General features: G+C 41.5%; 2 protein-coding genes across 2 annotated transcripts; one reads left to right on the top strand and one right to left on the bottom strand.

The window, feature by feature from the left end:
- The first annotated feature begins 871 nt into the window (after positions 1-871).
- LOC136486261 (calcium-binding protein CBP-like) lies at positions 872-4,521 on the top strand. Its single transcript, XM_066483136.1, has 5 exons — positions 872-1,702; positions 3,435-3,481; positions 3,587-3,762; positions 4,092-4,110; positions 4,229-4,521. The coding sequence occupies exons 1-5, from the start codon at positions 1,174-1,176 to the stop codon at positions 4,331-4,333; spliced, it is 876 nt and encodes a 291-aa protein (XP_066339233.1). The 5' UTR covers positions 872-1,173; the 3' UTR covers positions 4,334-4,521.
- Positions 4,522-5,027: 506 nt separating this feature from the next.
- Positions 5,028-16,806, bottom strand: LOC136486260 (E3 ubiquitin-protein ligase listerin-like). Its single transcript, XM_066483135.1, is given in 16 exon segments — positions 5,028-5,552; positions 5,651-5,752; positions 5,754-5,882; positions 6,174-6,629; positions 6,715-7,778; positions 7,865-8,546; positions 8,854-9,649; positions 10,191-10,678; positions 11,788-12,238; positions 12,320-12,978; positions 13,399-13,551; positions 14,592-14,694; positions 14,885-14,976; positions 15,476-15,553; positions 16,017-16,079; positions 16,525-16,806. Coding segments are annotated over 16 exon segments (5,709 nt in total). The 5' UTR covers positions 16,690-16,806; the 3' UTR covers positions 5,028-5,324.
- Positions 16,807-17,539: the final 733 nt, after the last annotated feature.

Genomic DNA, 17,539 nt, shown 5'->3' with positions numbered 1-17,539 from the left:
GCTTGAGTTGCAAAGCTAGACTAGCAGCCTGTTCGGTAGGCCGTAAATGATCGTAGATTATTTACTACTGACTGGTTTGATGTGAGAGAAAAATACTATTATAATCTACGATCGTATACGAGTAAACGAACAGGCTGTAGACCGGATGGATGACAAGCTCAAAAAATAACATGAAATACGAGGCCGCTCGATTGAGCTATTGTTGAATTTTTCTCTCCCCAAAACATGAGCTACTCTCCATGTACTACCCTTTGTGTGTACGTCTACATACGTCAATGAAACTCGCTTCCAAAACCATTTGAAAAGATAAATTAGACCTTTTCAAAAGTTAGATGATGACACTAAAAATTTAGTTTTACAACTGAGGGAGCAAATTGGACTAGCCGAATTGTTGAAGAGGTCAAATGGATTTGTTTCCATAAATAATTTGGCGCTTTGGGCACGGTCACGTACGGCCCAGCTCGGTTTCCTGTGGCTGCTGACCATGAGCTCATCAAGCGAAGAGATTGAGGCGGTGGGGCCATGGGCCATGGCCTGCTGACCTTGTCCCACCTAAGCATAATGGGCATGCTTTCTCTCTCTCTTTCGGTGTGCGCGCGAGCAATGTATGTACCGTAAAAAAAAACGTAATTACGGGAAGCACACCGGTCAAATTATCTCAAATTTAACTAAATTTATAAAAAATAATATTAGTATTTATATTTCTAAATAAATTTATTATGAAAATATATTCTATAACTAATTTAATAATATTTATTTTATTTTATGAGTTTTAGTATTTTTTTATATAATTCTAGTCAAAATTTAAATTGTTTATGAGAATTGCATTTCTTTTTTGGACGGAGTGGGTAGATGCCATGCACGGAACGAACAAAACGCGTGAACGCTATCGCCGCGCCGAAGACACGCTCACGAAGAAGCACTGGCGGGCCGCGGGCGGGCGCATCCTCGCAACGCGTCTTCTCGACTCGAGCCAGAAGAAGCGGACCCAGTTTGACACGCTCCCCAAGCCGTTTCGGCTCGCCACGTCATAAAACCCAACCAGCCTCCAACCAAGCCAAGGAAAAGGAGGAATCCATTCCATTTTCCATTCCCAACACAACCTCCCCACCAGGCCACCGCCGCCGCGATCTCGCCGTCTCCCTCCTCCACGCCCCGAGCCCCCAATCCCCCATGGCCGGCTACCCGCCTACGGGCTCCGGCTACCCCTACGGCTCCGGCGGGGGATACGGCGCCCCGCCGCCGTACGGCTCCTCGCCCGCGCCCTCCGCGCCTCCCTACGGCACGAAGCCCCCCAAGGAAGGCAAGACCTCCTCCGGCTCCGCGCCCCCCTACTACGGCGCGCCGCCCCCCTCCCAGCCCCCCTACGGCGGTGGGGGCGGCTACGGCGCACCACCCCAGCAGTACGGGGCCCCGCCGTACGGCGGCGCCCCGCCCTACGGCGCCCCACCCCCGCCGTACGGGGGAGGAGGGCCAGCAGGGTACGGCGGCAGCCCGTTCTCGTCGCTGGTGCCCTCGGCGTTCCCGCCGGGGACCGACCCCAACGTGGTGGCCTGCTTCCAGGCCGCCGACCGCGACGGCAGCGGCATGATCGACGACAAGGAGCTGCAGTCCGCGCTGTCCGGGTACAACCAGAGCTTCAGCCTCCGCACCGTCCACCTCCTCATGTACCTCTTCACCAACACCAACGTCCGCAAGATCGGTGAGTCAGTCGGACGAACGGCCTCGTCCCCCGTCGTCGTCGTCCCCTCGCCCCCTCTCTCTCAGCCTCTTCTTCAGACTTCAGCCCCCCTCTGCTCCTGCCGTTGTTCGTTCTAGTGCGCGGCACGGATCGATTTAGGGGGCATTTACATATTTACCATTATTATAGATGACATCTTACACTCCGACACATGAGTCACTGACATAACCACACAATCAGGTTGTTGGTTCAACCCAAAATTGATTTGATTCTTTCTTGAACGGAATTTCTTAGGATTAGCATAAGAATTGGTCAAAAAAGCCCCGATCTTCCATTGAGAATCATTGATACCACTCACGTTATAACGACGGTAAATATGTAAATAATGCCCTGCTCGTCGTCCTCAATGGTGGTCAGCGGTGCGGTTATGCGCCGTGCACGCAGCTCTGCTCGCCACGTGTAATCCTCTGGGTTTGCCAAGCACTCTGACTCAGTGCCTGCACCTGCGCAAGATATTTTGACTTTGGGAAATGATACCGAGGCCTCATGGACATTACCATTTACCAGTGCAGCTCCTACGTGGGTTTACAATACTACTACTACCAGCCTGTGACAGACACACAGATTTGTCGGCTTAGCGCCAATTTGATCCTTTCTTTAACAAGTCCAGCGCTTACTTTCTTTAGCAAGTTAGAGTTGGACTTGGATTTAATGGCAAATATTGATTTGCAAGTAGACCCATTTCTTTATGCGCAGCGCAGAATCCAAGATGATTATATGTAGAGGAGTAGACTGTAGACAAAACTTATGGTTATAAGATTTAAGTTCCAGTACTGACCATGTGCTGTCGATACTGCAAGGAACGTGAAGTTCCTGTTGGCAGTATTATTGCAAACCACGGAACTTGTAGTGTGTCAATGGTTGAGTACTGCTAGTAGGCCATGTTGCTCTCTAGCCATTTGCTGTAACTTGGCAGCCTGGCACATAGTTTGGCAATCAGGAAATGGAAGAGACCTGATGGATTGTTCCAGTCAGCTCTAGATGCGTTTATTTAGAAATTACTTACTAGTTACCAGCTGTCTCAGGCACACCGAGTGGTCTGTTCTTTGGTTTGTAGTGGCAAACTAGCAATTTGATCCTTTCATAAAGAAGCAGATAGTTTACTTGCGTTTTAGACTGATTGAGTGGCCAATAGTGAATCGGTCAAGTAGATCCATTTCTTTATGTGCAAAATCCAAGATGATCATGTAGTAGAGGACTAGGCTATAGATGACTTAGGTAGTTATAGGGTTATTTTTTCCAGTACCGCTCACGTGCTCAATGTACTGCAGGTAACATGAAGTTCCTGTATGGAACTTCTTGTAGTGTTTGAACAATGAAGTATTGTTAGTAGGCTATGTTGCCCTTTGGTCTTTCGATGTAACACTGGAACATAGTTTGGTAATGGGCAATCCTGTTTGCTTGAATCGGTCCAGTTTGGTACAAATTCTGTGTAACTTGAAAGCTCTAACTTGATCTTCGTAGTCAAAACAATTTATGCAAGATTTTCATATACCATTTTATTCAAGCCATGAGATGTGTGTTTCTTCATTCGTGTGAACTTAAAAGATCAGTGCTAACTTGTGTTTCTTTCTCTCCCTTTTCCTGACTAGTATGAAATGCACCTATATCAGATTCAGCATTTCCCTTCTATCTCCTGTATAGTCTAGATTTCTTAATAAAAATATGCTAATGTGTGTTTCTGCCCTTTCAGGACCCAAGGAATTTACTTCTGTGTTTTACAGTCTTCAGAACTGGAGAGTAAGATGACCTACAACTGAATGTTCCCTTTTTCACTTTACCTATATGTAAGCAAAATTGAACAATGAATTATTGTAGTGAAGTGATGTTTCGTTGTATTTTCAGGAAATATTTGAGAGGTTTGATCGTGATCGAAGTGGTAGGATTGACACATCAGAACTGCGTGATGCTCTTCTCAGTCTGGGATATTCTGTCTCTCCAACCGTCCTCGATCTGCTTGTGTCTAAATTTGACAAGACTGGGGGCAAGAGCAAAGCAATTGAATATGATAACTTCATTGAGTAAGGACCTTCCTTCAATCTAACTGGTTCTCATTTTTTAACAATGTTTTCCGAACCTTATCAGTAAGGAAATTATTGTATTTCACAGTTATCATGGATGTTCATAACTGGTTGATATCAGCCTATGAGTAATAAACTTGCCTTATAACTAGTTAAAGATTTACCTAGACTGATTTGTTAATGAACTGTCCTGCTAAGTTCAGTTATGTTTTCTGATGCAAGACTATTGCGATGTCTAAAACTGAATTTTTTTTAATATCCTATCTGCATTCAGTTTGTCCTACCTCAAATACTAACTATGTTTTCTTTTTCTTTCTTTATCTTTGCAGATGCTGCCTCACTGTTAAGGTAACTAATGCCTGAACTGTAGTGTGCAAACGCGGACATTTCAAACTTTTCTTTGCATCTGATCTTGCAAATACAGTTATGATCTTACCTGTGATCATTTATTTGGATTACTTTGCAGGGACTGACTGAGAAGTTCAAGGAGAAGGACACTGCGTACTCTGGGTCGGCAACTTTTACCTACGAGGCCTTCATGCTGACCGTGCTCCCTTTCCTCATCGCGTAGTGGCAGTTCACTCCACAGCTCAGAACAAGCTTTATAAGCCTTTTTAAGTATTATTATGTAATACTATGCCTGCTGTACAAAGATGGTTATGTTCGCAGAGTGTTTTTAGATGAGTTTCAGTTCTGGGTTTAGCATGTGTTGCGAGTCATAAAGTTACTCTGGAATGGAGAAGGTACTTGTTGGTTGAACAGATGCTTTATGGTTGTGGCCTGAGGGTGGGTATGGGACTATGGGTGGCTCAGAAATTGCTGCATTGTGGACTTATCAGTGTGTTGAATAAGAACTACTCCTTCCATTCCAAATTATAAGACGTTTTGGTTTTTTGAGACACATTACTTCTACTGTACATCTAGACATATTATATATTTAAGTGCATAGCAAAAGCTTCGTGTCAAGCCAAAACGTCTTAGTCAGTTTGGAATGGAAGGCCATGCTTTGTTGCGGGGTTTATGGCCACTCGCCACATACTCGTTTCATTCCACGATTGTCCATAGCATTTCTAAGCTGTGCCATCTGCCAGTGTGGCTCCAGAAAATTGGAATAAATAGCGAGTTTATTCATTTAGTTTCACTAGTTGCACGCGAGTTTTGCAACTTGCTTTAACCTCAAAATTCCTCATCAAGCATTGCTATGTTACAGTAGCTAGGGCGCTGCAAATCTCTAAGTTGGGAGCTACCCCAAATTTCGTACCCACTTTTTCATGATCAATCTACTTGATTCCTTTAAGGAGAGCTCGTCCATGCAGGTCTCGCCCTGTCCCGAGAGTATTTAACAGCCAAAACGGATGAGCCTAGTGAGAAAAGGCCCGAGCCTTTGTAAAAGCTGAACATTGCACACACACGCCATTTACATAAAGTATTTAGTCTGTTCGCTGGTTGGTTTCTAGGCTAATAAGCCCGGCTGGTGCTGGTTTGTTGCGAGAGGAAAACAGTGTTGGCTGACTAATAAGCCATGACTGAAACCAACAAACGAACAGGCTATGGTCGCAATACTAGAACGGAGTCTGGCACAGTGGGCAAGTTGATTTGTTGGACGTCGAGAACCACTTGTAGAGGCAGGCGCCATGGAACTTGTGCTTGCACGTCTTGCACGCCAGCCGTGGGAGGCTGTGGTTGCTGGTGTGGAGAATGCTGTAACAGATTGGGCATTCCTCCACGCCCTCGAACTCCTTGTCGAAATTGCTCTTCCATGTGCGGATCGCCTCGGCTATTGCGCCGTTCTGCAGAGAGAAATAATTAGCTTAGTTAAATAGAGCTACATTCTTAACGTCACAAAGCCATCAGTAGTTGTCCTCTAATTTGTGTTCTGAGTAATTACCTGGTTGCGGACGAATGATGTGAGGGAAAGCAACCATTTTCTGCACTTCACTTCACTGATACCCAAACTTCTTGTGCATTCAACATCGACGTGGCGCAGGGGGGTAACAATTCGGGAGGCGTATGACAAGATCAATTCCTGTCTCCTCCTTTTTGTATGTAGCAACAATTTCGAAAGCTGACCTGTTGACGCTAACTGAGAAATTCTCATCCCCGTACACAGAGTCCTTAACCTGCAACAGGGTAAAATTAGTGCAACAGGCAATTATAAAGCTCCTGGGGATGACATGGACTGATGGACCTATGTGATTTCAGGAGATGTACAGAATGAAGCCACTCAGCCACTGCCACATGAGGTCAACAAAATATAGAAAAATAAAACTAAAAACAAAGAAATACTTGTGCCCAATTGGTTATTTGTATACAGTTTTTAAGGGTCAAATAATAAAACTTAGAAAGATCAGAGCTGTGCAACAAATTTGAATATGCAGAGCCAATATCTTGTAAAAGAAGGATCATCTTACCTGAGAAAATTCATCTAGCAGAAGAGGAGGGCTGCACCATTGTTTGGTGAAGGACTCGATTGAGTATGACAATGAACGGTCTCTCAAGGTAGTAAACCATGTGCGCACAAACGAAGGCAGCAGCCTAATCATCATCCCATACAATGAGCCTGCAAGTGAGGCCATTTGCAAAGTCCCAATGGGCCAAACAGATTCCAAGTACGGAAGCAAAGAACAAGTAGCTATGGCATTCTTCGAAGCTTTGGCAGCAGCTTCTGCTTCAGGCGCTAGCTCAGTATCCTTTTTCTTCCCACTCGGTGCAGCAGCCTTTACTGGGATATGCTGGAAAATGCAATCCAATATGCACGGACTGACCTTTTCTTGTATATATTGAAGCACATCTCCCCTGATACTGGAAGATGCTGGTAGTATCTGCAGGTGGGACAGCAACAATGCCCAGGCAATGAATACATCAACCTAGTGAAAGAAAACACCAACAGACCATTAGCACACGACCTAAGAAAAATTGCTTTTGAATTTAAAATCACTAAATACAGTATACCCTATAGCGAGCTGTCAGATCAGTTTTGAGAAGTTCAGATGTTGGGAACTCGATTAAGTCTGAAAGTTCATCTCTTAGATGCCCTTTCTTCTCTGAATCTGGCATCAACTCAGCACTTTGGCTTATGCCAGATTGCTGAACAGATGAGCAATTTTCTCCCATTGAACAATTTTTAACCAGTGAAAGCTGACAGAAGGGCTCAGACAGAAGTAGAGAGAAAGCTGCAAGCTGTAAGTGAAATATTGGTTGTGAGGAGAAAAGAATCGAATATAATCCACTGACGGAACCCTTGGTCAGTCCCCAAAGTTCCATGGACTCCAGTGCAGACTTTCTAATTTGCAGTGGAGCATTTTTTATGAATGATGCCACAAGTTCCCAAAAGTGCAAATAAGCATGGCGACTAGAACCTATGACAGATGAAGCCTCTTCACTGCAAGATTTTGCGATTGCCTCTGAAACACCAGAAGCCAAGAACAAACGGAGGATACTCTCTACCATCTTGTCATTACTCTCAGCATAGTCCCCTGATCTAATAAGCTGTACACTCCAGGAATTTTCTGCTTCTTGGATATTACAAAGATGGTTGAGGTGACACATTGTAACCAAAGCAGATTCTGCAAGGTTTAATGTTAACTTATCTGTAGTGCCAACCACTAACTTAAGCTTCTCCAAGGCATCTTCACTTGATACCTGGTTTATTGTGGCATCATTTATGCCATCAGTCATTTCTTCCACAAGCAAAACAGATGATTCAATACACTTGAATACCATGCGGAACACAGAATGCCAATCATTCTCCTGAAGGTTTCTCCAGCAATACCCAACCACAACAGCTGTCAGTTTCACTCCCAGTAATTCAACTGTCGTTGATACTGCAGTTTCACTAGTCAACAATGATGAAGCTATACTACCATAGAAAATCTGGTATTTCTGAAACAGAGTCAGCATTAGTGATCTCTCTGTATCACTAATCTCTCGCTCAACCACAACTACCAATTTCTGGGCTCCTCCAGTTATCCTCAATGGAAAGCAAGACAACACCACTTGCATCCAGTCCTCAATATCTGACAAAGTAAGCGACTGTATTACATGATTGTAAAGGCAATATTGCACCTGCATTATCAAATATAAGAATTCTAATGCAACCTACCTTGTACAGGTATCTCCCTTGGGCTGGTTGACAGACAAGAGATGGCTGCATCAAGCCAACTCTGTATGCTTTTCCCCACCAAATCAGCATACGAAGAACCTCTGTTCAAGGCTGAGAACTGTTTTATGATGGAGGTCATAACATAGGGTAGAATCTTCAAGCATTTTCTATTAACTGATGAGCCAATGAAAAGATTGCTCAACAGTTGCTCAAAAAATACAAGTGCATCAGATTCTCTCCAGAGACAATCATTTGTATTAATAGTAAATAACAAAGCCACAAGAGCACGGAGAAAACGATCTTGAATTTTATCAATCTCATTGTCAGAAAGATGCCAAGCATTAAACAGTACCCATGGACCACTCTCATGCATAAGGGCAGCACCTAACAGTGCATCAAGCAACAAGGGCACAATGCTGATCTCAAGATATGATTCGTCTTTCATGTACTGAACCAGCGAAGGTAAGAATGTTTTCAGTGCACAGCCTCCTGTCCATGTCCAAGTGCAAAGGACCTCACCAGCCACCCATGCTCTGGACAAGGAAAAGATGCGTGAAGTGATATCAATTAATTGTGATGTGGCAGACAGTATATTTCCTGGAATACCTAAAACCACTTCACTAAAGCCAAGTTTGAGAATAAGCCTATCAACAAAGGCAACAAATCGCTCGTGTTTCAGTTCCTGCAACAAAGGAATTATTCATTTAGTTCACCAGATCTATTATAGTGACTAACAACTCTTGCAAATAAAGTATCATTTCACAACTCCCAAACACAAAATTCAGATAGTTCACAGAACAGCACAAATCAAGTAATTTTTAGGGTAAATACTATTTATAACAGATAAGCAACATCTTTAGCTAAGAACTACATAGAAATGTCATAAGATAAGACCCAGCGTCTCCAAGAAAAAGTGTTAACCAAATATTTGTTGTGCTAAGTTGAAGCATGAACTATGGGGGAGGGCTGACAGAGAAAAGTTCTCTTACAATTTCATCTGTAATATCTGGATGCAGCTTGACCTTCACAGATGCATGCCCATTTTGTAAAGATGGCATCAACCAGAGTGGCCAATATTCTCCCTCAGATAATAAAAGATCAAAAAAACTTTGAAAGTTTCTGTGATCAAGACAGATGAGCTTCAACATGTCCACCACCCACTCGGAACATAAGATTGCTGTCCTTTCCACATGCAAGTCTCTCGTCTGAAATACAGCATACCTGACACACTGAGCTAGAATATTTGCCAATCTATTCGATGTGCATGAGTGAAGATTATTCCAAAAGGATGGACTTAAGCTTTGGCGAAAAGCATGTATGCTTTCTGCAAGGTTAGCCTTCAAATGCATTTTCTCATCCAAATAACCTTTTGAACTGCTGCACATAGAAACACCAACTTCCGTGTCTTCTATATGATCTTCCAAATAATTTTCTTCAACAAGAGCTAAAGACATGCTACATTCCCATTCAATGACAAAAAGAGCTCCCAGAATAGAAGGAAATACAGAATTTTCCTCAAGTCTCCGTAGTGAAAACAAGCTACCCTGAAGAACTTTAAAGGCAGACCGAGCCATCTCAAAATTAATTATTGAGGAATTTCCTTCTGGAACCTTCAAGTGCTCAGGTTCAGCAGGCAACAAAGAATGTGCTAACCTTGCCCATTCAAAAGTTGATGCCATGAGTACCAATGCCAAATTCTTTAAAATGGATCCAAGAATTTTACAAACAGTCTCAGGAGAAAGAAAGCAGATTTGATCCTCTTGATCTGAGCCACCAAGTGCAGCACTGAAATTTAACACATACGAGTTCAAACATGCATTCATGAAATGTTAAATGATGATCACCACTACAGCAGCGCCCTATTAAGGCCCTGTTTGGATCTCCTAAGATAAATGAGAATGAGGACCAAACTTTTGGATTCTAGAATGAGATTCTACAATCCAACTATCTACCCAAACCCAGCTATGTGGAGATTCTCACTATGCAAAGACAATAATCCATGATCCCAACACCCCTCATTTTTTCTTATCTCGAATCCAAATTCTACATCACTATCGAGAATCACTATGAGAATGGGGTCCAAATAGGGCCTAAGATGAATGACTAAAATTTTAATATTCCAAGTGTGGTCTAGCCCTCATAACTAGTATCAGTGGTTAAGGAGTCCCATGGCGACCAGAGTCGACTAGACGACTTGAAAACATTGTTAAGGACACAGGTATAACAGGTCCACATCCACCAGCAACTGAAAGAAAAGCAAAACCAATGCGCTGGTGCCTGGAAACAAAACATTTAGAAAGGAAATACAAGGTGTTGAAGCACATACCATATAAAACTAACATGACAATCTGAAGCAGGCAAATCACAGAAGACAGAAGCTGCAGTAGAATCTAATATATCATGACGCCAATGTTCCGGAAGATAACCATTTTCCTGTAAGTTTCTTAGCTTTCCCCCAACAATTCTTTCCCTGATTTTCTGAAGTAACAGCGTAAGCAATTCAAATCGCCCCATAATGTTTGAGGTCTTATCATCAACGGAGTGCTTTTGTTCAGATGTGGTACATTTGATGATGGAACACCATTGGTCAAAGAAGGATTCGTCTTGAATTAAGGAAAGTAACAAAACAATCTTTGAGTTACAGGTGCTATATTTTCCATCCAAACACCAAGGGAGCAATTCATCATTGAAAAACTCCAGATAAGACTTGATATCCAACTTCTCATCATTTTTCTTATAATTCTTAAAAAATAAGGGAGTGGGCCCAAATATTTCAACCAAAATTGAAAGAAGCTTAACAAGGCATGGAGTGTCCTGCACCAATAGCACAATGTTTTACAGAATCAAGAATCAACTTCAACTGCTAAGTAAGTTGCATGTCTACATCTTGCAGCATAAATTCAAAACCAAGATAGCTTTGTCTCAATATCCACACCGTCTGTGTTGATGAATGATACAGATTGAAGGAAAGTGGGCTTAGCTTGGTGCTAAAAAATCTCTCAACAAATGCTTGCTCTACCAGCATCTAAGAAGAACGGGTCTTATACCAATGGATTTCTAATTCAATAAGATTTATATAATTCACAAGTTGGTGGTCCAAATGAGGCACTAATGTTTCTGGGTTTATTACAACAACAGAAGATATTTAGTCCCAAGCAAGTTGGTGTAGGCTAAAATTTCTGACTTTAGGTGGCAGTCATGTTTCTGGATGTATTATGTAACAAAAATCATTTGCATATGACTGAAACCATTTGTAAAAGAGAATGTAACACTTGCTGAACACCTGACTCCTCTACCCATTCTACATGCTGACTCCTCTACCCATTCTACACGCTCGTGACATTCATCAGTGTGAAACTTTTAGAGCCTATTTGGATAGGGGGGATTGGGATCCCAATCGTTGGCTATTCAGTACAAATTTAAACTATATCATACAAATTACTGGATCAATCCTCTTTATCCAAAGAGGACCTTAATGTTTTATATTTGTAGTGGAATATAGCCATGAATTTCATGTTTAAGAACACAATAACAATATATTAAGTCCCATGACAACATATAACTACCCTATTCCCTCTGATAAAAAATAGGTCATTTATGAAAATACACTATTCGAATAAGAGGGAACATATTATGAATGTAAGTTTCATGATGAATCTAGTTACATGAATCTTGCGTTTATGATAATCTGCTGTTCAAATAAAAAGGAGTGTTTATATTATTAAGAAAGTATTTTTTATGATGAACTCTAGTTGCACTACTCTTGCGTTGTTGATATATGTAATGCATTTATTGATGGTCAAAGTTAAAAAGTTTTTACCAACAATAATCCTAAAACAACTTATATTTTCTTATCGGAGAGAATATACAACTAGAATTAAGATTACGTAATATTCATCCTAAAATTGAGTGTCTGATCTTACCATGAACTTGATAGCTGGCAAAGATTGCTCAACCAGTGGTTTTGCTAATCTTTCCAGTGGCCATATTTCACCTTTGCATACAACAATTTGATCCAAAGATAGAAAGAATGACACAAGTTGTTCTGCATGATTCTGAAACTTGGAAAGCTTCTCCCCTTGTTGAATTATGTCCAAACAGTCCCTTAAAAGCGACTGACAAGAAATATTAAGTAAATGATTTTCTGTATCTGCAATCACATCCAGTATTTCAATGATGCATTTCTTCAAATCCTGAAGATAATATGTTGGGTAGTGCATGTTCACAGCTAACCCTGAAGTTTTATGAGATAACAAAACACTGCCACTAGTTGTGTCTCCAGACAATAAAAGGTAGTCACGCCAAATTATTTTGGCAAGTACATCAGTTATAAGCTTGATGGGTATATCATCTGAAGAATCTCCAGTAAAATATCTGTAAAAAGAAAATCAGGTAATGACACAAACTCGAGAGCTTGAAAGATAATTGCAATTCAAACTAGTTCATAAAGGACACCTTGATGCATTCTTTAGAAGCCACAAAAAACTCTGTTTAAAGGCACCACAGAAAGCCAAACTATCAGCAGCTGATAACTGCCTCTGGTTCCTTCCAGCCCAAAGATTATGCAAAAAATCAAAAACAAATTGTTGTCCCATGACTGCTTTAGGTGGCATAGAGTCCAAAAACTGAACTAGAAGAGGATATGAAACTTGTTTGGACCCATAACATCCGTTTTGTAGGAAATGCCAAAACTGACTGAGGACAACTTTGTGAATATTGCAATATGACCATGCCTCTGGAAACTTTCTAGAGAAAACAAGAATTGCATCCCACATAGAAGAGTGACATGATGCATCCTTCTCATGAAATGCACCAAGTAGAGTTGGAGAAAGTTTCTTCATGGTTTCTTCGTCAAAAACATGAGGAACATGTTTGATATAACTTGTAAGCAGTGAGTATGTAGCTGACCGTATAACAGAACTTTTTGACTTGAGGACGTCAAGAAAACATTTATGCATACAGAATGCAGCTTCAGCAGAAGAAAGTATAGTTGACCTAACTTTTGACAGATTATTGTTTTCAGTATTGGTACTGTCACCATCACAACTTTGCAATTTCACTCCTAGTAAAATTTCTATAAGAGTTGCCATAGCTAACAGTGATGATGACATTACCTGCAGAGGAGAAGAGGAAAATGGGCAGCAAGTATTAGAAGCATGGTATGAACTTGCAAATAGAAAGTGCGGGATGCAAGGAATCAATGACCATGTCTACAACCCCTAGAGCAACAAAATAACACGAACACTACTGAAAATAGAACAAGTATTTGAAGATACAGACTTCCACCCTTCTTCTAAAGGGAGAATGGGGCACTGAGCCACTGATTATTACTGCTGAAATATAGCATCAGTTACGTAACCACTAAGGAAATAAAGGGTAGAAATCAATCATACTTTTTACAAGATTGCATCAATCCTTTTGTATTAGCTGAAAATATCTTGAAACCGATTGCACATGGAAAGAGAACATTTTGCAAAGGGAAGCCGGCTGATCATTACACCACATTTAGTACAATGGAAGACCAGAAAGCATACCCTCTGATGCATATCTTCCAGTTCATCCATTGGTGTAGCCTTGTCAGACAAAGCTTGTGGAGTTAGCTTCAAGTTCTCATTTAGGTAAAGAAATGTTTCCTTCACACATAACATTAATGCATCCAGTCTTCTATCTGACTGCGGGAATGCTGCCTACAGAAAGAAGTGAAATATGTGAACAAACCAATATAACTCATAACAAAGAATAGAGGCAGACTCTAATTAGAAATATTCCTCTTCAACAGTTCCAAACAAGAAAAAAGAACTACAAAGAAAGAATCACAGCCAGTTTGGACAAGGTTCAATGGAATAAATGTATGCTAGCCGACGAGGATAAATAGCTGCCATGGGCCCTGTTCTTATATAATTGAGATTCAACCTGACCTTTCAAAACGAATGAGTTTACGGAAACATCTATTAGGACTTTTGTTTTAAGTAAACTCATTAAACCATTCTTTTCTTTTCGATGAAGGTTGGTTATGTTCATTTGCATAAGCTAGGGCAACATGCTGTACATGGGTAGCTCAGTTCTGTGCAACACTGTTCCAGCAATTCTGTTTGCCCGATAGCAGTGAGGTTCACGATAAGAGAGTTTTAGACAGGTAAAGATCAATCCATCATTCTTGCTTAATTACTGAATACAATGACCTGACCTTTGGAACACGGGATTTTTTCCCCTGTTTCCTGCATTTTTCCTGTGAAAATGAACTGTTTCCTGTGAAATTCCTATACAATTCCTGCGTTCCAAAAGGGCCCTAAATGCAAGGATATTTACCTCGAAAACATGCGATGTATCTCAGTATCTACCCAACTAACAAGGAATCAAAATGTATTTTTTATTTCGTTTCCAACTAATGCCATATGAGAGGGGTATACAGGAAAAATCACAGTCCCTAGAGTGTGTGCCCTAACCAGATCTGAACATTTAATGCTTCTATATCAATGGTCCATTCATTGCAGTTAATTTTCTGGTTTTTTGTTTCTTTATATTGAGAACCCCTTTCCAAAACAAGGGCTTACTTGGATGGAGATGGATTCTCCCTATCTATCCAAACAAGCCCTCAGTGAGTTTAGTACTTTTAATCTAGTATTATTCCAGGTAAAAATGGCTGCAGCAAATCTAGATAGCTGTCCAGCTGAAGTGACTTGCACCCATTAACATTAATCAGAGAAGGAATATTAATAGAACTCACGTCGAACGCACGTCGAGCAGCCTGAGCAACCTCAGGAGCAGGATCAAACTGAGAAAACCACCAAGGACCCATCAAGGACTTCAGATGTGGTGCTATACCTTTCCTGAAACAATGGATTTAGTGGCATCCATTTAAAGGTTGCCAAAAATACTTAATGTATAAATAAATGGAAATCTAATGAGTCCTGTTGGCGTCTAAGGATCTTTTCTAACTGGACCAAAACCAACAAAGGAACCAGAAATAAACAGCATAGACCAGTTGGACCTCAGTTGAATGGAAGGAGATGGGCATACTTGACTGCTGTGATGAGGCTAGACATGGCCTCATGAGTAGCACGGCGAACTTCTCTGTTATAGTCAAGTAGCAGCCTCTTGTACTCAAATGCCTAAACAGAAAGAAGATATAGTATCAAACCATGTTATCCTTTCCCTTTCTTCACATTAACAAGTATTCAACCTTACTAGGAACATAAGCAAATATAGAACTAACATGAGATACAGCAGAAAGTCTAAACGCTAGTCTTGCATTCATAGGATCTCATTTAACAAGTCAGCAACAAACCTAAGGCATTGCTGCGTTACAAGGAAACAATATACTCACACCAACAAAGAGACTACAAGTCTTTATGCCATTTGATTGTAGGAAACTAGAGCTCCACATGAGTATTAGGTTATGATACAAAACCTTCCATATATACCATATAAATATGTGTATGCCAGAAAATGAATATTTACTTTGAAATTAGAGTACTAGACATATTCTCATAAAGACATGAAAATTGGACAAAGTATAGCATAAGAAAGTTGCCAGTTTTACTCTGATAAGGACCATGACAATATAAGATCAGGATGAAAATGCAACAGAGGAATCGAGAAAAGAAATACCCATTGTGGAACAATCTGCACAACTTCCTCACCAGGTTTTTGTCCAAAGAGTGTAGAGAGAGCAGATAAGGCCTTGAGCTGCATTCAAGATAGAAAAGAGAAAGGTAATGCATAGTAAAGCGGCTTCTTCAAGAAAACACGTAGTACAGTACAGCAGCAATGTTATACATGCTTTTTCATTTTTTTTCAATGCAGAAAGGGTGTAACATTCTAGGAAGAAAATGGTAGGAGGAAACAGAAGTTATTTGGAAATTGTAGCATCTCCTCTGAAAACCTCAGACTTAACAGCACAGCTACTCTCTTTTATTGCATGAATTTGTGTAAGAAAGACTAAATTCTTGTTATATAAAAATTGAGCAATTGACAGAAAAAAATGGTATGATGAAAGGATCTTAACTAAATATTCTCAGCACAAGTGCTAGTATACAATATATTGAGGGGGGGGGGGGGGGGGGGGGGAAGCCTATGAAAGGAATATGACATACAATATATTGAGGGAAAAAATAAAGGCCTGCGGAAGGAATATGACTAGCAATATGACCTTTGTTGTCGGATCTTTCCTTCCTAGCCTCTTTAGGTTCTGAAGCACTTCACCATCCACATCCTTCATATAATCATAGAAATAAGGTATGAGAATGCCAATGAGCCTGAAGCCACAAACTGAGGCAAACTAAAACCAGAGCTAGTGAACTCAAAGGCAGTTAGTGGTACCATGTGAAGCTAGATGCTGCTGAACTCAAACAGATAGGTATAGCGTGTGCATGTTGTTTATGATACCAAATAGAATGAAAGATATTGTGTTATGCTGTTATTACACCTACAAATACAAATTTAGGTCCAACTCCCTACCGATGCTAAAACTGAAAGATAATACGTCTAATTGCTACCACAGAGGACTAATAAATACTAGATGCTGGCTGCGCAGATAGGAAGCACCGAATTTTGGGGCCGAAGTATCCCTCCCACAAAGCTAATATGAAAAACTATTCCACTAGTGATGAACTAAGGAGAGACAGACAGAGAGAGAGCGAGAGAGAGAGAGGGCATACTGGGGTAAGGCGAATCGGGACGTCTGGGTCGGAGGGCGCAGCGGGCTCAACACGGACGGCGCCATGGTAGCCGCCGAAACCGACGGTGGGGACGGCGCCCTGGGCGTGCGGCACCAGCGACGCCGCCATGCCGCTGCTGGACGCGCGGCCCTTCTGCTTCCCCATCGAGGCTGATCCCTCGTCTCGCCCGCTTCCCTCACCGCCGCGGCGACGCCGCCGCCACACGAATCGAAGACGACGACGGAAGCAAAAACCCGAGCCGACACAGATACAGGAACAGGTGAAGAATTTGGTTTGCTTCAGGTTTATTTCTTTTTGCTTCGGCTGTGTTGTGTAGCCGGCCCATGATGACGATTGGGCAAACGGAGATACAAATGGGCCGCTGCCCTTTTCACCGTTCATTGCTCACCTGACCCGGCCCAGCCCACAAAAAAAGAAAAAGAAAAAAACGGATTTTTGTCCCGCTAATCGGTAGGATTTTTTTATTTTTAATCTTTTTTCTAAAATAAATTCTAAATCTAACATGGTTGCTTTTTTATTTTCAAATCTAACACTTTTGGCTGCGACAAAGTCCGTAACGCGACCAAAACACGCAGCCACGCCATATGCATCGACGCAGCACGATCAGTCATGTCGGACAGCGATTTCCACGTGAAAATCCTTGCCGCGCCACGGACTTTATATGAAAATTATAGCTCTCGACGAGATCTACAACTTTGTAGTTTTGAGTTTTTTTCATTTGTATCGTTAAGATGTTCAAAAAAAATAAATAAAGTTTCAGTAGTATATTAATCGAAGGGCAGGTCTGGTGCAAGCGATAAAGTCTTACCGTCTATGATCGAAAGGTCCTGGGTTCGAGTCGCGGTCTCCTCGCATTGCACAGGCGAGGGTAAGGCTTGCCACTAACACCCTTTCCTGGACTCCGTACAAAGCGGGAGCTCTCTGCACTGCATACGCTCTTTTTTCAACAGTATATTAATCACGTACAAGCGTTTATCGTCTTGGAAAAATCATA

This window comes from Miscanthus floridulus, chromosome 10 (assembly GCF_019320115.1).
Source record: "Miscanthus floridulus cultivar M001 chromosome 10, ASM1932011v1, whole genome shotgun sequence".
In the NCBI taxonomy this organism is placed as follows: Eukaryota; Viridiplantae; Streptophyta; class Magnoliopsida; order Poales; family Poaceae; genus Miscanthus; species Miscanthus floridulus.
Note: the sequence above shows the minus strand (reverse complement) of the source record. Positions and strands in the feature narration are given on the sequence as shown.